General features: G+C 40.9%; 1 protein-coding gene across 1 annotated transcript; it reads right to left on the minus strand.

Annotated features, from left to right (window-relative positions):
- Positions 1-1,283: 1,283 nt before the first annotated feature.
- Positions 1,284-18,774, minus strand: si:ch211-107n13.1 (uncharacterized protein LOC798535 homolog). Its single transcript, XM_017423674.3, has 2 exons — positions 18,644-18,774; positions 1,284-5,455 (listed from the first exon to the last, which is right to left on the minus strand). The coding sequence occupies exon 2, from the start codon at positions 4,772-4,774 to the stop codon at positions 3,434-3,436; it is 1,341 nt and encodes a 446-aa protein (XP_017279163.1). The 5' UTR covers positions 4,775-5,455; positions 18,644-18,774; the 3' UTR covers positions 1,284-3,433.
- Positions 18,775-21,549: the final 2,775 nt, after the last annotated feature.

The raw sequence follows: 21,549 nt of genomic DNA on the forward strand, positions 1-21,549 counted from the left end.
CTAAGCTAAAGGCTAATCAGACAAGGGCATAGAGCGTTATTCTCTGATGGTGCTGAGGCTGTAAACGTACCTCAGTCCACCTGATCTGCACATCCAGTCAGTCCAAAAGTTCATTCAGCTCCTGGCAAACTCGTACATTCAGCAGCCTCATTTACTGAAAGACACATTTCACTCGTTTTGTTCAGCAAAGTTTTAAACACAGAACTTTTAGTGCTCAGAGTATGTGTCGGGGGTGACTCTCAGCTACTACCACACCAGGTTTTAGCTCAATCGGAGTAAAATTGACTGAGTTATAGTCCTTTTTTTGTGTTTGCTAATGTCGATCAGTTGTGGTGGCCATCTTGAAATGGGCTGACTTAAAAGTTAAAGAGTTGTAGATGTGCAGCCAATGATTACTTTCTGAGAGTTTCATTAAAATTTGTCCAGTGTCTCATAATAAACTTTGCTAACAGACAGACAAATGGACACACACTCAGACACAAGCAATTACATGACATTTTATAAAAATAACCTGAGGGTAATATAAAAGAAACTTTGTTTTTTCTTGTGCTTCTTCAGCTCAGTCCATCACTGACTGCATCCTATTAACTTTAGGTCAGATTTGCAAATTGGTTTTATGAAACAGACTTTTGGCTCAAAAAGCCCAGCTCACCTTGAAATCATGTTCTGAAAGTACCAGACACTAGGAGAGACATAAAATCTTGCAGCTTGGGTCACCCTGGTGTCTCTAGTTTTCACTCCATGCTCAGCTGAGCATACAAACTGCTGACACAATTTATAAAGCAGATGTGAAAATAAAAATCACAATACCTCAAAGAAGAGTAACCTGATAACATTGTTGCTGCTGTGTTTCCATTTAAAATAAATTAAGATGCTGGTTTCTTGATATTTCTATCTGTTTTGACCTGGAATATCTGTAAACAGACGCTGACTCCGAGAGGAGATAAGACAGTCAGGAGGAGGCTGAGGACGGGGAGGAGAGTCGACAGCCAGACAGCATCAGCCCAAACAGAAGCCTCCCTGTCTGCAAACCTGCTGCAGCTCCCCTGAAGGGATGCATGCAGGGAAAACTAAAAGGATTAGCTCCTAGCCACATGAGATAATGTGGAAAAATGAGATTTGATGAGGTGATGGGAGGTAAGAGTAGAAAATTGTTAAGAGTAAAGAAAATGTGACACTACGTTGTGTTTTCTTGTTTTTTTTTTCTTTGAGCATAAACACCCGAAAATGAACCAAAAACATTAAAACAAAACAAAAAAATAATAAAAACACTTGCACAGACATTCACTTAGTTGCTTTTATTTGCTCTTTGGAATAAAAATTTCAATCTCTCATATGCATCAAATAAAAATATTTAAAAAAAAACAGAATCAAAACTTACACAACGACTTTGTAAACATGCAACCAAAGAGTTCTCCACAGGAAAGAAAGCAAAGAAAAAAAATAGTCCGGAGTGAAGCTGGTTCTGAAGCATGTCATGCTCATGATAAATACAGAACATCATCAAGGCTGCAAGTGTTGGGTTCATTTATGACGTGTATAAGTTTGAAGCACTCGGCCTTCAAGGCTTCAGCCTAACCTCCACATACCTCATCTCTGTGCAGATTTCAGAGGCAAGCGGTGGAAATGACCTTTCATGGAGATAAAATGTGAAAAATGGATGGAGTGAGGTAGGATTTGTGGTTATCAGTAAGGGGAGGGCAGATTCAGCCTCCCCTGCATGTTTTGATGAGCCAGCTGGAGAGGTTAAACATCTATACACTGGCAGATAGTGAAGGTGACTCCCTAAAACATTTACCAGGCTGAGCTTTTCGGTATTTTATGTTTTCTTTTCTGTCTTGAGTAAGATTTCTGTTCAGTTTTGCCCTGCACTCACAAGATTACCCATTATGTCTCGTGGCTCATACACTTACACAACAGGAGAAAATGTAATGATTGTGAGCACTGACCTTCACCAGCAGATAAAAACAAATTAAAACCACTAAAACTTACTGGCCACATATTGCTTTTAGTTGTCCTGGATGCAGATGTTGCTCTGAATCCAACTTAAATGCCATATGAGATGAATCTCTGGAATTTTTTTTTTTTCTCGCTCTCATTTCCTCTTTCTGTCCAGTTCAGTGCATTAATGATCCCCCAGGAGCGTCCCACGTGTTTGTTCCAACGCCTGCGTTTAAAGAGTTAAAAAAAAAGGAAAAACAGCAACACTCAAACTAAACTGGGACAGATTCAAATGAGGTACTCGTGGTTCACTTCACACTCACACAGTCTCTGTTTTAAAAAGATCATAGCTTAGTGGTTTTCCATTTTTAATTGGTCATGAAAAGGGAAGCATCGGTGTCAAGATTACCAACATGTATGCGTAACAAAACACGTCTGCCCCTCGTGTGGCACTAGAGGGGCTTACGATCAGTTCAGAATCCAGTTCTGTCAAAAACTGCGCAGAGGCTAAAAATTAAGGGGCAGTATGCTCATTTCACACACTCACAAACACAAAATGCTGGGAGACGCTGCTCCGTCTAACAGTGAGATCAGGCTGTACAACACGTCCATAGGATCTATAAATACAACACATCAGTTTGACAACATACGCAGTGGCTGTTCTTTAATCTGAAGAAAAAATCTCTTTTGAGGACAGGGACTAACGGTGATTTTGTGCCATGGAATGCTAGTGGTATTAATCTGAAATGTACATGGGAAAAACTGAGGCCAGGAGCTTTTCATATTGATTTGAACTGCTGCCAAACAAAAGCACGAGGAAAATATCAGCAAATGAAATGCACAAACATTACTGTGATTTTAAAGTGCATATTATTTTGAAGTACATCACTGAATTTTGAACAACAGGATATCAATGAAATAAAAGTTGGGTTTGTTACTTTATTCTTTCTGCAAACAAATTGTTAAATTGTTTCTATTTTGTTTTCTAGTACAACATATTGATTTATTTGTATTTTATCTCCATAAATTTAACATGCTAATCAGTTTGATGACTTTTGTTTTACTTTCAGTTTGATCCTCAACATTGATGCTATCAGGAAGTTGATATGGTTGTTATACCATTTTATATTAATAACAGTTTTCTGCTATCTTTGGTCTTTTACAAATGTTAATTTATATGCAAGAGATGTAAAATTTGAAGTGAATTTCAACATTTTGAATTACAGAAAAATAACTTTGACAATCCAGTGCTTATTTAAAGCAATTTCTTGTTGTTATTAAGAAAATCTAATACAATTCTGTAATAATTTGGTCACTCGACTCTTGGTTTTGAAAAATATTGAAGCAGATTTAAATTGCAGCATTTGCAAACCCAGAAATCACTGTTGATTTGACAGAATAGCTTCCTGTCTCCTGGTAAACATGCACTTATCTGTGGGTTTATAGCTGAGTCTGCGTAGCACTCCATGGCACATAAATTTGTACCCCAGGACTAAACTGTTGATTCTTTTGGTCCTTCCTGAGCAGCATTTTTACACCCATACAGCCACTTGATGACACGAGCGTTTCTCTCTATGATCGACACGCCGGTGGGAAGCTGCTCGGCCAGTTCATCCTGAAACAGTCCATCTCCCGAGTGACGGGAGAACTCGCTGGGCTCCGACCCGCCACAGCCGTCTCCACCCACGCTGCGGAGGGCCAAGGAGAGCGTGTCGATAGAACTGGCACCAGAGAGGAAATTGTCCCGACCCAGGCGTTCTATCATGTCTATGTCCAGCCCACAGAAGTCAAAGAAATGCTCCTGCTCTGATAAAGCTACTGAGGAGCGCAGCTGTAAGTCTGACTTAGAGCGCTGCAACTCCCCAAACCTCCTTCTCACGTGTGGTGGGGACGCTCGCTTCCACGGGTCATCATTGTTCTTGACACTGGTGACACCAGTGTTCACTCTGTCTCTGGTGCCATTTGTAAACCCGTTGTTTGTGTGTTCAACAGCGCAGCTGAAACCTGGACTTTGGGTCGACTCTGGGCTTCGTTCTTGATCAGTTTTACTAGACCTCCTGCTCACTGGTCCCCCATCTGTTGCCTCTTTGTCATTGGTCCAAGACATTCGCGAGTCTCCATCCCGCGACGGTGCTTTCTCTTCACCAATCACCATCTTATGGATTCGGCTCTCACCTACACTTCCCTTCTCCCTCATGGATCCCTGGAAGAGCCGGCGGACAAAACTGTAGCCCTTTACCTCCATGTTGTTGTTTTCTCCCATGGTAGCACTGTTGGGGTTTTTGCACTCTTTCTTTTGTCGGTAGATGACAAGAGAGTCCGGCCTCAGCACGCGCTTGCCTGTGCTCCTTCTGAGAACAGGGGCACTGTGGGGCGCTACCAGGCCGTTAACCCGGGGTGTCCTGGGGCTGGGAGTCATCACATTGTTCACATTGCTCCTGTTATGAGCCTCAACATCAATGGAGGTCTGCCTGTTCTCCTTTCTTGCGTCATCATTTTCATTTTCGTCCTTTGAGGTGAAGGAGCCGGAGAGCGTAGAGAAGGGGGTGTTGGATGAACGCCGCAGTGGAAGGTGAGGAGTCAGGCTACCGGGGACAGAAATGGCTCGCCGTGGCTGCGGTGGCGGCGTGGCGCAGGGCACCAGCACAGGTTCTTGCTTGGTGTTGATCACCTGTTGACTCTTCACATATTTGGCTTTATCAGCCTCAAGCCTCTCCACAGCGCTGATGGAGCGGCCGTGACTTCCTCCATCGATCTGCCTGCGCAGGTAGTCCGGACCCTTGTTAAGGAGCCTCAAAGGAGAGGGGGACCCAATCGGTGACAGTGGTTTCATGTTACTTCACTGAGCTGGGAAAGACATCAAAACTCCAAGCCCTGAACTAAGTTACAGCTTCCGGTCTCCCACAGAGAGCTGCTGTGGGCTTTGGATAAGTTGCTAAGAGTAAATATCTGCTTTCATTCCTGTTCTCACAGCTCCTAAATCTTTTGGAGAGGTAATGGAGAAGTGGCAATTCACGGGACCACAAAGTTGACGTTTGTTGTGATGTTTTCTATAGATAGCTTACAGTCTCTTTGTTGGGCCCAGACAAATTGATATCTTATCCAGTATTTAAACAGGCATTTGAACAGGCAGGGGACAAGGAAATCCTTTTTTTGTCGACCAGCAGCTCTCCTAAATAAGATGCTCCCTGCCCACAGAGCAGCAGAAATAGCAGGCAGAGTGCACTTTGAAAGGGTGACTGCTTCCTCCCCCACTTTTTTCTTCTCTCCTTTCTGTCTCCCAACAGCACCCTTCACGGTTGGTCTTTTTTAGTGGAGAAATCAGATATAACAGCGTCAAATATTTGTTCAGTGCAGGCCTTCTAGGTGACGCCGGGTCAAGACTTTTAGTGTTTGGCACTCGTTCCGGTTGAGTTGACCTGAGGGTGGCCGGCACCACAGCACTTAGTCTGTTGACGGACAGATGGCAAAGAAGCGGATCGCGTCCTCGTCCTCACCTCAGCTGCGCAGACTCCTGGGAGAAACGGAGAGAGATAAAAAGTGATTTTAGTTGGATGTGCTGCTCTCCAGGGCTGGCAGCAGAAAGCAGATGGCAGGACAGGGAAGGATTCCTGAAGCTCAGCTCAGGTTGTGTTTATTTAAAGCCAGAGGGAGTTGCATGAGTGGAGCAAGCAGAAATATAAAGTTGACATATTTCAGTATTTAATTACCATCAGGCTTATATTTAAATGAGAGAAAAAATAGCCTCAATAAAAATAGGAAATAAAGCCTGTTGTCCAGACAGGATGATGGCATGTCTCCTTATTTCTTTTTTCTGCACAGGAAGTCGACCAGACTCATTTTTTTCACATTCTATGAGGCCATTTGTTTCTGTTTTTCTATGGCAGTAAAAACATCCTGTTTCACTGATCATATAAAAATGTGGCAAGCACATTATTGTACATTTTTAATAAGAACATTTCTGCTTCTTTTTGTTTTAGCTTTAGGAGAAAACAAACCATGTCAGCCCCAACTGAACAGTATGCAGAGAAGCTAAAAGAGCAGAAATTTGTCTAAGTAATAAGTTTTCTAACAGAACAGGTTAGATGATTACTTAATTTTTTTTTTCTAAAACAGAGAGTAAGGGTATTGTAATTTAAACCCACTAAAATCCTTCTTAAATAAACTCATACTTTCACAGTCAGAGCTCTTCAGATTAACAAGCTATTTACAAAGTTACAGCAGCTGTAACACAGGCCGCCACGTTTCTTAAAGAGACACGTTTGATCTTTTATGTTTTCATGCTTATGAGGATTGAAAGGAGTAAAAAAGGGTATGCACGTGCTTATAACAGACTAAAGCTCTACACACGGAGTATTTTTAGCCGGAAAACTTTGCAGCACAGTTATCATGTGTCTATGTACATGTGCTTGCAGTGATGGGCGAGCTATGAGCAGACGTGTGTCAGCACAAAGCAGTAAGAACTGCCATGGAAATGACAGAGCAGTATTTGCATTTGGGAAGCAGGTTATTGAGGTTTTAGTTGATATTCTGTATTAAAAGAAGTTTGGGCTGTATACAAACTATGCAAAAAAAGAAAAAAACAAAACAAAACCATAAAAACTTTTATAAAGTCACCAGTGGTCCATCCTTGGTGAGAAATACTTGTGCAGAAGGGTGTTATGTTGTTGGGCTTATTGTTCCTTAAAGTGCTGCCAAATGCTATTTTAGCATTTCCTTCACAAGAAGAGAAACAATGAATGACACAGAAACAGGATCCAGTTTCAGTAGTTTGGATAATGAGCACGATACCACTGATAGAAAAACGTGCTCACCCTGCCTACACAGCTTCCACCTTCTGATGTGTATGAACATAATATATATATATATATATATATATATGCATACAGGAAGACAATCTGAACACAATTCATAAACTTTTGATAATCATAGTGATTATGAGTTTTAAAAGGTGGTAATGTCCAAACTAGGAGACAGAAGGTCAACCAGATGACCAGTTTTCTACTGTATTTGACACAGCAGTTTCTAAATTTTATTTTGTTACAACTTTAGTTTAGCTTTTGAGGCTTATACGAGGAATAAGATAAGGTAACAATAACAGACCTTTCTGTTTCTCCACCTGTTTTTTCTTCTCATATTTTGGAGGAAAAAGGAGATACTTAAACACTGAAAAAGATCACATCCAGTTGCCAGTTTTGATGTGCTTTACAATCTATGTTTGTGTAAGTATATGCAACTTATACTTTATTTAATAAAAGAAAAAAGGAAAGAGAGAGATGCTGGTTTTCAGTTGCTTGACTTGGTCTGAAGTTTCTTCAGTTCTTACGACACGTTTTAATGAGATGATGAAGACAGCTGAGAAAAAAGCCATATTTATTTAGAGTTTACTTTCTGTTATCATAGGCTCCTTTTTCTGTGCAATAATTTGCTAAACTGACCAGCTAAACAGAGGGATCTGTCATTCTGCCTCTTGTTTGTGCCGATACCTTAGAGCTCCTACTAAATATTAAAGTACTCCTGAAACTTCAGAAGAAAAGCTAATGTTTCACCACGATCAGCTTCATCCAGTCTCCATACCCCTTACAGAGTGTGTCGCATGGCATGCCACTATAAATTACCTGAGGAATGGGGGTCCTGGCATGCTGGTTAGTTTTTCCAGATGTTGGAGCTCAGAAAAGTCAAGCAACGTTTAGGTGGAGTTCCGGGAGAAAAAGCAAAGTCTTACAACAGGTGTGGAAGTAAAAAAGAAGACCGGACTTGGCATGAGGCAAAAAGAAGGGTGAAAAATGAGGAGGAAGTGGGACTCGGTTACAGTGTGTAGCTTGGGTGGTGTTAATGGGATATCCTCCATCTGGAATATTTTGTTCCCGGTCTGAGATTGAAATTAAAAGGGAAAAAAGCTAAAGAAATGCTGTAGGAAGTTACCACAAAAGAAGCCTAAATAATGGAAAGTTAGTGATCGTACCATTGAATTCAACAAAAAAAGGGAAATATCAGTGTTTGGCCTACTTTCGGTACATTTCCTCAGCTTGACTCCTAATGCCTGTGTGCAATCATTAAATCAGACATTAATGGCTTGAAGGAAATCTGCTCCTTTTAGAAGTTATCTCCGACTCTAAGTGCTTTCTGAGTATTCAAATATCTAAATAAAAATGCTTCCCAACAGAGACGGTAATTAATTCAGCATTTCCCTTTGTGAATTTTCTGGGCTTAAACTGATTAAGTGGCGCACGCAGACACCCACACTGCCATCATTAGTTCCACTGACTGTAATTAGGCCAAATTAGTAGCCAACACATTCTCCTGTGATCCTTGTGAAAAGCGTGAGAGAGCTTTTTTCAGTTTCTCCTGTGTTTTATGACCTCTTTTGTTTCCCACTGTAGGTTATTAACCTCTGAACTCTTTCTTTGCCTTCTCATTTCTACAGTGAACACCACCCCCTTTTCCTTCAAAACGCTGCCGTGCTTTTTTTTCCCCCACTGCACTCTCAAACCGCCCAACCCTTTCATTTACCCTCACTTCTCGTAAACACATGCCTGACCCCTCTCCGTATCTGTTTCCCTCTTCAGCTCTTTTACTGTTACTCCCAGTATCTGAGTGAAATCTTCAAAAGCTTTTGTCCAACTTGTGCCAACATGTATTGTGTTAAATAAGCTTTATGCGTGAGAACTGCTTCTGTTTATGTTGTTGTATTTTTAGCAACGCATAACCCAATCACTGAATGGGTCTCATGGGTCACACAGTGGTGAATAAAACAAGACGGAACCAGACAGAAATCCAGGAGAAGTTGATCTATTTGGGACACATTTTGGTCAAGCTGCTGACATTTTGAAGATCTGAGTGTCTTTTTAAAGAAAAATGAGACATGATAAAGGCTCACATGGATTCAAAAGTAGGAAACCTTTGGACATTTATTCCTAAAAGATGGAAACAGATTGTTGAAGGTTGTCTTTAAGCAATGTGATCCCTTTATAACAGACATAAAATATTGTTTTAGTGTCATGAGGTTAGCTGAAAACAGTAGATGATCAATTGAAGGATGATGTATCCTTTGGGTTCTGTCACATCTTTGCTTGAATTATTGTTTCTGAAAGGCATGACTTACAAGCATCTTCCAGAAAACGTTTCTAAGCCGGACCTGAGATGTCCTTTTCTCATCTCGATGTGATTTATAAAAGAATGAAACAGCATGGAGGTTGAAGTCAACCAGCATCTGAGTCACCAAAGGTGGTAGTCACAGAGCTGAACTTTGAGGCCATGTCATACAAATGTTTGCAAAAGAGGCAGTCAGACATTCACTGCTCATCTGCTGTAGATTGTTTTAGGTCTGTCCTCCAGTTGTTCACTTTTCTCATTTTTAAGCACATGTTGCACAATATGTTGTCATGGTCAGGGACAAAGACTAGACAGAAAATGAGCAAAAACGAGGAAAAAAACCCCCACCCAAAGTCCAAAGTCCAAAGAAAAATAAATCAAAAGAGTTTCAGAAAATCCAGAAAACTATAAACTGTACTTTGCACAAGGTTTCAGGCTTAAGTAGAAAGATAATTTACAAAAAACAATACATGTAGTATCTTAAAAAAAAAAGAAAAACAATTAAATTTTGCTATCTGAAAAGGTCCAGCATTAAAGTTCGAGCCAACAGATTCTTGGATCATCAAACACAACTGTGTGGCCCCTCAGTTAAGCCTTTGGCCTTTGCTATTTAATCAAACTGTCCTACTTGTCCTCTTTGTGATGGTCGAGCCTCCAGGGCACGCTTAGCTGCCTGTGTGCTGTTAAAGATGAACCAGATGTTTTTTATCATCCTGCATCAAGATGCTTGGACAGCGTCAAGAGAAACCTGTCACAAGGCCTTTTTTTTTGTTGTTATTTGTGCTTTTTTTATCAGCTGCATTGTTTGTGCAACATGGATGCAGACTGAGTTTAAATCTTATTATTGCCTATTCTCAGGTAAAAGGTTACAGGTCTTCTTTTATTTTGAAAGTGAAAAATGATGCAACAAAAATAAACTAAACACAAGCAAACCCAGGCAGGATTTGTTAGTTTTATGTGAAAAGTAGCCTGATTGAAGCTTGCTGGGTGTTCCCAAAGAACAACCAGCTGGCCTTGAATAAAAAACGTTTAAGGAAGTTCCTGAGTGAATTATGTATTCAGTGAAGTAAACACAAGATAAGAGGGAATAAAACCACAAGCCCCACCTTTAAAGCTCATGGGAGCGTATTCGGCACGCAGTAAAATTAATGTTTAGGGTGATAAGAGGGAACTGGATGCCAACATATCCTCTTGTTTTTTTTATAGGCCATCTCTACATATTCATTTTATACTGTGTGGATGGAGGCATTTGTCACTAACAAGCCATGATTCATGACTTTGTGCACTTTGGTCATTAACCAAATTTACAGACCCAAACCTCAAGAATATGGTGAAGAAAAAGTGGTGTCCTCTTCTACCCTCCTAACAAAGAGCCATTCTGGCCTTGCTTTGCATTATTAATGGCCAACAACAATGGTCGTCCTCCAGGTTTACAGATAAGTGTTGACCTGGCTGCTCCGCCTCATTAGTCAGGGAGAGAAAAGAACAACAATAAAATCTAAGACATGGGGCTACATAAGCTACTGTCCCCCCTCAGACACAAAGACTAGAGGCCAATTCTAAATCCTATCACCACTGTGAGGCCTTCAGTTCCATTAGCAACTGGGTCTCCTCCTGGGATTTATTTACAGTCAAGTGGAGCGGCAGCAGAGCCACCTGGGATGACTTAAGAGACCCCCGACCTGAATAGACCTCCACCCAAAATCGTAAAATGGACAAGATGGGCTCTTAACTCACTGTTGCAGCTCCTTTGTCATTCAGATCAAATTAATGCAGGGACAGCTGAGCACTGGTTCACAATGCCAAGGACAAGTACCAAGACATGCTGGGTGGATGTGCAGCTACAAGAAGGCAAACATGTTCAACTTACAGTGGCCTGAAGCTTCAAATTCTACAAAAAAATTAACAGCAAATCATAAGAGCTATAAATCAACTTCAACTTCGTTATGAACCTTTGGTACAATAGCCGTTACACAGCATGTCAGGCCTTTATCTCTGCTGAAACATCCAGGTAGTGCTTGCACAGATAAGATTAATGCCAACACGTTCACATTTATTCTTGCCTTTATCAACAAAATGAGCAAGTTCCTTTTTTCTCTAAGGCTCAGGAAGGGTGCTGTTGCTGCTGATTACTAAACAGCGCTGACCTATAAAGTTTCATGAGTCACTGTTTGCTTTTTCACTTACAGCTTTTGAAGGAAGAACAGCAACTCGCAGGCTTGGCATGCAAGCAGCATCAAAATCTGGACTGACGCTTCAAAGATCTGCCACTCATCTAAACCTGATTAAAATAATAATAATAAAAAACAAACTATATTATAATGTCAGTTCATTTGGCTCATTAAATCTGTCCTCCAGGACTGCAGTTCTAACCGTCCACACATAAAAGAAAAATCTGTGCACAGCTTTTAAACTCTTCTTGACAGACAAACATCCAGCCAATTCAGCAAATTATCTACAAAACAAATCCTGGATAATCTGCATGAGAGTTCTCTGTACGTCTGCTCGTTTTCCTTCCCAGTGTAGGAATTGATTTACAAGTGCTTTTATGGTTAAATCGATAGAGAATGGCCAGTTAAAGATTAGCCCCTGCAGCACGGTATTAAAGACCATTATCCATTTGTCTTTATTTAGGAACTATTTTTAACAGCCTACTTTAGCACTGCATTTATCTGTGACACAAAACAAGTTAGAGCTTCCCAACAAGCATATATGCTGATGTGTCATCTGAACTGTGAAATATGCTGATTTGGCATCCACACTATTGTTTTGGATTTTCCCTTTTTTCAATCTAATTACTTCTGCTTGCTTTGTGCTATTTTAGCCATCCATATATCAAAATATTCAACTCATTCAGAAGATGGATGCTATGACCTTAGGTTTTTATAACTTTTATGCTTGTCAGAATAATTAACTGAGACAATTTAACACTTTGAAATCTCTTCAGTTCCTTCAAAAACATTGTTCCCTTTAAAATCTCTTTTAGCACACTCTGTTTTTGTCTTCTTATTCTAGTTTTAACTTTCAGCTACCTTTCTGTCACTTTTAGCATTTAGCTAACCTTTTGCTACATTTAGCTTTAGCTACCATTCTGCTACTCTTAGCTAACTTTGCTACTTTTAGCTTTAACAACAGTTTTAGCTTTTTCAGCAAAGCCATTCAGCGCTCAGCATTCACACTAATATAATTTCTCTTGTTTATATTGTATTTGGGTCTTTTGAAACAGCATGATAAATGATAAAATACTCAGATTCTGTCAAATGTGTTTGTTCCCAGCTCTGAACAGCATCGTTTTGTAAGTTACAGACACCACTGTTGCTGCTTCCACATGCCAGCCTGGATTATGTGACCAGCAATCCAAACGACAGCAACCTGCTCTGTGTTGCTGCAGCACAGTCCTCCACAGACCCCTCTGCAAAAAAAAACCTGTCCTGAGGCTGTTTATACAGTCCAGTACAGAGACATAAATCTGTGCACATCCCTCAGTCTCCCAGAGTCTTAAATTATGAAGCTCTGTTCTCACACTGTGAACCCTCATTAAGATCTCAGCTGGCGTGAACGCTCTGAGAGACAGCGCCGTCTGGCATGCTGCCAGATGTTTTATTTCACCACGTTTTTCATTCTGCCAGATGGACGTGTGTCTGCCTCGACAGAGTCCTAAATGATGCTGCAGTGGATGATGGTTGTTTACTATACGATCAAATCGGCCGCGTTAAAACACACACCTGGTTTCTTCCTCTTAGAAACGGGGAGGAAAACATCTACCCTCCGTCACGTCACACGGGCAGCCAATAGGACGCTCACACCACAGTCGCAGAATTACTCCAAACACATGTTGCTGATGTCAGCAGAAAAAAGTTAGCACTAACTTGTGTTTGTGACGAGGCTGTTTCGAGAAGATTCGAGCTTAAAGCTGCTCCAGCTGTGTCCCCAAACACTAGTTCATCTGTGATTGCAGTGCCAAACCCCATCCAGCCCTTCCTTCTGTGTAACAACAGACTTTCCACAGCTTTAAATGTGTCAGCATTGATTTATTGTCTGCACAACAGAGCAGTGCTAAAGGGTATGGCTTCTGAGCAAATAAAACGCTCCACTTGACTTTTTACAGCAGAAACTTTCCCAAATACACACGATTGGATCAGCAAACGTGAAACAATCACTCAATCCTTTCTTTCTCTCTTTGAAAGTGTTATTTTTGTGTAAGAATTATGAATAAGAACTCCTCTAACCATTTGGTTTTCAATCACTGTGGCTTCTCCTAAACATTAAATCATCATGAATTAATAATTAGGATTCCGTGTTTAAGCTTGGTTATCAATTATTAAAAGTTTCATCGTCTTAAAGCTAATGCAGCTCTTCTGCTGCATCAAGGGGTGCGGGTTTGATTAAATATAACTGACACAGCTGAAAATGCGAGCAAACAGCACCATGACTATTCAAATTTTACAGCTGTGATCTCTCTCCCCGAGTGCTGCTGAGAAATCAGAACAAAAACTGAGTGTATAGGTTTGATATCACAGCAAAACGTGGAACAGACCTGTCAGTTCTCAACAAGACGACACGTCAATGTCAAGTTACACGCTGAGCGGTTTTAAAGAGCATTCATGCTGCAAAAAGGCACATATTTTCTGCTTACTAAAGAAAATTCACCTGCAGCAGTGGATATGCATGTGATTGTTGAACATTGTGATGATTCTACTCCTGTTATCTTTGCTCCTTTCTTTCTGCTCTGTCATCATGGTGTTCACAACACTTTCTGTCTGCTTTATTAGCTTAGCCACTACTGCAGGGATGGGCAGTGTCTTGTTTTTGTAGGGCTACTTTATTGCAGTAAAATGTCTCCCTGAGCACAGTGACACTCTTTTGGGATATCAGACATATTTTCTGTATACTGGAAATTGTGACAAAACATTGATTGCAGCATTTTTAAGCATTTAAATTCAGCTTGGTTCTGTCATTCTAATACCTTTGGATTTAGGAGTCCAAGATGTTCAATTTAGACTTTCATTTCAATACAAAATCATTGAAAAACATATTTTTATTGACTTATTTTAAAGTTGTTTTCTTTTGAGAACATCAAGGGCAGTGAGAGTCCATTTGTTTGGCCAAATAGGGATGGATAAAGCAAAATAAAAGACTGATTTACAGCAATCTATGCATTTCTATAATATAGCTGGTCATATTGATAAGTAACGACAAAAAATAATTTGATATTTTGAGCAACCCTAGCTTGTGATTATATTTTATCACTTTAGCTTTAAACTTTGCCATCAACGTTGCTGTTTTGTTAGTTTGGACAACAAAACTACTTGGTTACATTCAGATTTGGAAAGAAATCACTGATTTGGTTAGAGCTGACCTTTATAGAAGATACCAATGTATCATAAACACAAAGTGGCCTGCTGTGGATCAAAGGATCTATGATATGTTTTGGTGTGAACTTGCTGCATGTACTGCAAATAAAAGAACAATAAAACCTCTAGAATAACAAGAAAAAGTCAGAATCAGTACGACAAATAATCAATCTGATCCAGCCCTAACTTTTATATCGGTCAGTAAAGCCTAATTTCTCCCAGAAACCTCTGTCTACAACAAATGAATCACCCACAAGTTTTCTGCACAAAGTACGCTCTTCTTCTATTCTCTGCTGCCATTTAGACTTAGCTGTTAACCTCTGCTGAACCAGGCAGCTGTCTCCTCTCATTACCGGTGAACCGACCTGCTTTTCAGCCCCCAAGTGCAGCGAAAAGAGACCCCTTCTCTCCCAGTGTTTCTGTCAGAGTCTGAGAACAAGAGGGCGAGTCGCTGGAGCTTCAGCCAGGCCGGTGTTGAAGGGACTGTCCAGGCATGTGTCGTCTCCCTCACGGACGAGCGGACACGGCGTGGCACGGCTGATCGTGATGGGATGTGGCAAAACAACAGAGGCGCCCGGTCGGGCTGTGAACAATTACAGTGATGTGAGAGCAGCGGCGAGAAGGGCTGCTCCCGCAGCTGTCACCCACACACAGGAGACTGTCAGGAGATGGAGATCTGTCAGATCACGTTTCATGACTTTCGTTGCCTTCAATGAATTATGGATTGAGTCATGAGCCTCCGAAGATGGAAGTGACGTAAGAGCTGAGCAAACTAGTGAGCAATCGTTGTAAATGTTCAAACCACAATTAAAAAAAAAAAGTTTCAGGCCAAAAAGCTACTTAAAAGTGACTCATCCTTTATGAAAACTATATGATTGCTCATTAAATTGTTACTTCAGTGAATATGATTCCACACTCTGGTGTTTACAAAGCAGAAAAAATGCCTGTCTGGAAAATAGATGGTAGGTTTGACTTCTGGCCTCAGTCAGCTGTCGCTTGTAAAAGTAGCTATTACTTTACCATACAGCGCCTGCCTGAATATATTGTTTTGATGCTGAATGTTACCGAGAAGCTCAGGTTTTTAATATATTTCTTCCTTTTTTAAAGTTCCCACAGACTTTTAGCACACGATGGTCCAACAAGGCGATAAGGAGGCAGTAAAGGTAAATTATAAGCCTGATGTTTTGTGTGCAACTGTTTGAAGTTTCACACAGCAGCTTCAACCCCGAGCCAGAGGGAAGATGATGTCATTAACAGGGTACATTTTCCCCTCTAATTAGAAACTCGAGCTTACCGCCTCAACTTCGGGGTCTTTACATGCAGCCATGCAACCAAAGAGTGGGGGTTAACAAAACGAATGTTTGATTTTTCTCTTGAACATGTCAGGACCCTGCTCTTCAGGAAACCGAAGTCATGTCTTTAGGGTTGTTGTGGTAGGACTGAACTTTAGGTGATAAGAAACACGAGTGACCCATTGTAAACCATAAACCATCTCATGGTTTCCGCTCAGTTTCTGCAGCTGAAACTCATGTGAGCTCAAGACAATCAGATTATGCTCTTGTGCAATCTCACTTGTGAAGTAAAAATAAACATGGGAGTGATGACTAATAATCAGCTAAATGGAGAAAGATTTTCCCTTTTTTTTACCTGAACTAAACCAAGGAGATGTGCTGGGTGCATGAAGGCTAGATAAATGTAAACTATGCAACCACATAAAAGTCTACAAGCTTCTGCAGGCTTTCTGGAGTGCTGCATCCCTGCTGCTGCTGTGAAACAAGCAGAACGGCAGATAGCATCTTATTTAGTCATGATTGTGATGTTAGGACTTCTGTCAACACCTCAGCCAGACTGCAGGAGCAGCTCTGCACCCCCTGGCCTTTTTTTGCTGTGTGTCTGTTGGGCTGGGATCAGCATCAAACTCATCACTGATGAAAAATTAGCACACTTTACTGTTTACACGACGCTGGTTTTAAGTGAAACCAGAAACATTTCTGTTGCGATTCGGTCATTTGCATACGCAACAACAGTGATCAGATTCTCTGACACTGAAACTTTTTGAATCCAAATCTCAGAGTGGAAGTTTTTACTCCTGGCATCGTTTCAATGGAAATCACAGCTTATGTGAAACCACACATGTGCACTATGGTTGCAATTAGTCAATAGTTATTCACATAGAGCAGGGGTCTCCAATCCTGGTCCTGGAGGGCCACTATCCTGCATGTGTTACTTGTTTCCCTGCTCCAACACACCTGATTCAGTGGTTAATTTACCTCTTCTTGTTCTGCAGAAGCCTGTTAATCATCCATTGATTCAAATCAGGTGTGTTGGAGCAGAGAAACAAGTAACACATGCAGGATAGTGGCTCTCGGGGACCAGGATTGGAGACCACTGACGTAGAGGAACCACAGTAACAATGGTGAGTAGCTGAGTACTGTTTGTGCTATTCACCCTTTATTATGTGTCGGAGCAATCCAACCTGATCGTCGGTCCAAACAAACATTTGTGTAATAACCGTTTTGAATGTAACTTGTTTTCATTCTTAAGTGTTTGCGTGCACGCACATGTCGCTGAAATCCAAAAAATCACAGCGCTAGCTAGTGACCTGGCATGGAAACTACAGCAGATTCGACAAGCACAGCACGGCCATGTAAACGTGAAACTTTTGCACAAACAACATGTTTCCAGAGATGGTTCACATGTAAACAGGACCTGGGTAGAAAAGGAGGATTGTTTATGACTGCTCCACGCTGTAATTTACAGTCAGGGAGATATTTGTCTCCTGTGCTTACATGTGATATGAAGGGCTGATACAGGAATGGAGCCAGACATGATTAAGTCAGATCAGATTTATGGGTTTCAAACAAAATATAGAACGAGAAAAGTTAAGGTGGCGATAAGAAGAGCCCGAAAAGTGATAATGCTAAAAAACGTCTTTTAAGCTGTCACTGTAGACCTTTAGGTTGTCAGAAAGTGGGCTAACTCATCTGCTGAGAAAAATCATCCGATGCCTTCAAAAGCTCCTGAGCGGCTGCTGAAAGGACCGTGTAGACGGATTGTTTTCTCCATTTTTATTTTTACCTCTGAAGCACTTCTTCACAGGGAACAAAAGAGATCACCTCGTCTTAAAGGAAGCAAGAATAAAGCAGAGGAGAGTGAATTAAACCTCCCGCTGACCAAAATGACACACGCTCATCTATGGATGGAGGTATTTAGAAATCATGTGTGGTCTGTTTAGTCTGGGTGCTAAGTTGTTTATGCTCCTGACCCCGCTGCTGATCAAACCAGCTCTTGATGCCTCTGCAGAGAGGCAGGGCCGGAGGGGTGGAGGTGGGTCAGGAGGCGCTGACCCTGAGGGCATAATTGGCTCTTGCAGGAGACAATCTATTCTATTATTAGAAGATCAGTTGCATAACCCTCCCTTACTTTCTTTTTTTTTCAAATAGCACTGCCTCACTGTTTGCAATGGATTTGTTTTTCTTATTAACACTTTTTATGGCTCTACAGAGCGAATAAATGAATGAATTGTCAATGAAACTCCAAATCTGAAAGCCTGGATGTCACATTTTAAAGTTTTAGATGCTTTCAACCTGCTGCCCCATGTCAGCTGTATTTGCACATGGCTCACTCAACCATCCCATTCACTCCATACCACACAGCTAAACTGGGCTCCAAGGCTGATTTAAACCAGCACCTCCACGGATAGGTTTACACTTGCACATGATAAATTAATGCAGTTGTCATCTTCTCAATAAGAAAAATCTGCTTGTGAGTTCATGCAAAACCTTTCTCTTTGGGTTTATTCGGCTCCACATACAAGAGGACATTCATTAGTCATACTGCCAAGGAGACATTTACCTCACGGGGCACAAACACACCATACAGATCTAAGACGTGGCTCTTACAGGACAGAAACGGTGGTCAAAGGGGTGAAACGTGTTGATTTCTTTGAAAATATTTTAATGCAATTAAAGATTTGACATCCTCTCAGCAATTCAGGTCTTGAGCTGAGTGTCAGATCTTTGGAATCTGATGTGGGTTCAGTTAATCCGTGGCCACAGCAGTCCTAAAATAAAGCTGCCACACGCAGCAGAACACAAAAACAGAGCAAAATAATCCCACAGACGCACGGCGGATGGATCAATTCACAGCGCCCCGATTATCGGATCAACAAACTTCAATCCCCCACTTCTCACAAATCAATTCTCCCGAGTCAAACTTTAACAGCTAGAAACGAGACTTTTCTTCAAACCCACCTTGTTTGTTCGGGTCATTCATTCAGATTGTTCCCTCAGATCCAGTCAAAGCGCGTAGAGATCCTGTTTGTGACGGACGATCAGCGTGGCGCTGCGCTCCGCTGCTGGAAACACTGACGGAGCGCTGCGCTGCTGCAGCTGGAGACACACACATCACACACACCCCCAACACACACACTCCCCACACACACATCACACAGGAGGGGATGGGCAGGTACGAGACCTCGGTCACATAACATCACAACAAATGTGGGGTTTGCAGCCTGTGGGTGGGTACATTTGTGAGATGTATCACTTTAATATAGACTATTTAAACAAATTAACAAATCAAGACTGCAAAAACTATTTAAATCAAATCAACTTTATTGAAAGAGCACAATTAAAATTAACATAAATCAATTAAAACAAAGATGCCAGCTGGTCGAGGTATAAGTGAATCTGCTTCTAAATGCTGAAGAAAGAGTCAGACAGCTGTCAAGACTAAATATCTGGGATCAAGCAGGATGGTGGAGAGGCATAAAACACATAAAACTTCTGCTAGACTGAAAACTTTACTATTTTTATCTGGATACTTTACTCAACAAGTACCAACACATCAGCTGTCTGAGTTCTGGACCCCAAACGTTTTTTCCATGGACTTCTCCACTGTTGACCTATTTTCAGCCACTTTCAAAAAAAGGCTCAACCTTTACAATAATCTCATCAGTTCTTATGTTAGATTTCATCATGAAACTGACAGATCTGAATGAAGTGAATAAAGTTTAACTCTTGTTAAGAACAACATGTTATCTCTTGATGTGTTCCTGTTCTCCACTGGTGCCTCTTAAACAGATCTTTTTATGGACTTTGAAAGCCTCAGACTTGATGTGATCTTTGGACCCATTAATGTGGTCAGCAAATATAAGCAGCATATTTACATGACTTCTTACAGTGTGAGTTTTGTACACTGAACCTCTCCTTGTTGTTGCTTTGTGCAAAGAAAGCTCATCGGTTTGGTCGATTTTCCCACTTCGATCCTTCTTCTTTTTCTGCTCTCACTCCTACCTTTACAGTCTTTATCATAATGCAGCTCAGAGAGGTCAGGAGAGAGGAGAAGACAGTGAAATAAAGGAGTGAGAGCCAAATTTCACACACACCTCATCACTCATGACCAAGCAGACAGGTCTTTGAGGAAGTAAAGCACAAGAGCCACTGAAAATATGTTATGGGGAATCAAAACAGACTCCAAAACAGCCATACACGAGGCATAAATCAGACACAACCACCCCCTTTCATTCTATCTGTGTGTTTTTATTTTATAATATATTTACCATACTAAAACAGAACCAGGAAGGAAGCTTTACAGCTAACAGAAAATCTGCAAACTGATGTTTCAAGGTGGGGAAATGTTAAAATTCAAAGTTTAAAAATAGCAGAGGAGCCTAACCAAAGCTTGAAAGAAAACAAGTTTTAAATAGAGACCAAGACGCTCCTGTGTGTGGAAGTACGGCGTTTCTCAGAATAGTAATTCTCAGTTTCTGCAGGCAGTCACGCTACATTTGGGGCACCTCCATCCTGGAGCCGCTGCTGTCCTCTTCCACATCTGGGGGGGGGAGTAACAGGATCTGCTGATCCTGCTCCTTGACCTCTGCCCTCACAGCCTCAATACAAGGAAGGCACACTTCCTGCTGAGCACCGACTGGCAAACGACCTCTACCTTGTTTGACGCCCTCAGTAAGACTTCATCCCTGTCCTTCTGCTGCTGTCAGGCTGCAGTCGGCTGACGTGGCAGGTGGTTCGTTCCTCCCTCGATTCCTGGTGCCAGTCAGCTGTTTGGGACCCTGTTAACTTTGAGCGATAATCCTGTAAAAGCTGTGAAACATCACGTACTGAGAGGATTTCAGGGACAACAGGGTTGTATTCTGGGTCCAAAAGGTTCTGCCGAGACACAACTGTGAAAAATCACACCAGTAGATGTTAAAGTCGAGGTGAGACAACATCTTCACAAATGTTCCCTGCAAAAAGAAAGTCTTATTTACTGAAAACACATAAAATGAGGTGATAATATAATTAAGACTTTTAACCGATGACACGATTTAATGAGAACAGGGATCGAACAGGATCGAACAAGACATTTTGTCTTGAAAGACAAGACATTTTGTCTTGTTCGATTCTGAAAAATCCTGAAAGAATCAAATAAAATTGTGTTAACCTCTAAAATAAATGAAACGTTCACCAGCACAGCAAAGTAAACCCATTTTTAACTCAATTAGTCCATTTCCAATCATTTTCTGTGCTGCTGCATGTCAATAAAAGCAGGATCTCTCCCCTTTCGCAAACGTCTTACACAAAACTGAACAGACAGATAAATAAAAACGTTAAATCTCTGAGTGTGTCAGTGCATGCGGTAATACATGAGCCGGAGCAAATTTAATGATTTTTTTTTAATTTGGTATAAATTGATCAGTCTGTAATTATTCCAGGAACGCTTTTTTAGTTTAAATGTTATATTTTTGGGGGCATTATTATACAAGTCCTTCTTAATTTTTTTCGATTTGCTTTGTTCAGCTTTTTGAGTTACCTTCACATTTGAAAAGTGCTGTCATGGATAAAGATGAGCTGAGTTGATCATAAAAGTGTTTTCTTAATGCAAGACTTCAAATATCCACTTCTGGGCAGAGTTACTGAATGTTTCTCAGTTTTCTCTTTGACATATCTTTATTTAAATATCCTACATATTTCCAGAAGCCAGCTATGAGTTAGTTTTTTATCCCCTTTTTTTGCATGTTCTGTTTATAAATGTTATTTAACATTTATAAACTTGATACTTCAAAGTGGAGGTATTAAAAGTGAGGCTGTCATACTTTCTGTTGATCCGTGTCACCCCGAACCGTTTCCTCCTTTGAGTGGTTTCATAACTAATTATC

Source organism: Kryptolebias marmoratus, linkage group LG16 (assembly GCF_001649575.2).
Source record: "Kryptolebias marmoratus isolate JLee-2015 linkage group LG16, ASM164957v2, whole genome shotgun sequence".
NCBI classification, from domain to species: domain Eukaryota; kingdom Metazoa; phylum Chordata; class Actinopteri; order Cyprinodontiformes; family Rivulidae; genus Kryptolebias; species Kryptolebias marmoratus.

What these genes read in the sequence shown, in the direction of transcription:
- si:ch211-107n13.1 (XM_017423674.3), bottom strand. Translation starts at nt 4,774, where the DNA reads ATGAAACCACTGTCACCGATTGGGTCCCCCTCTCCTTTGAGGCTCCTT.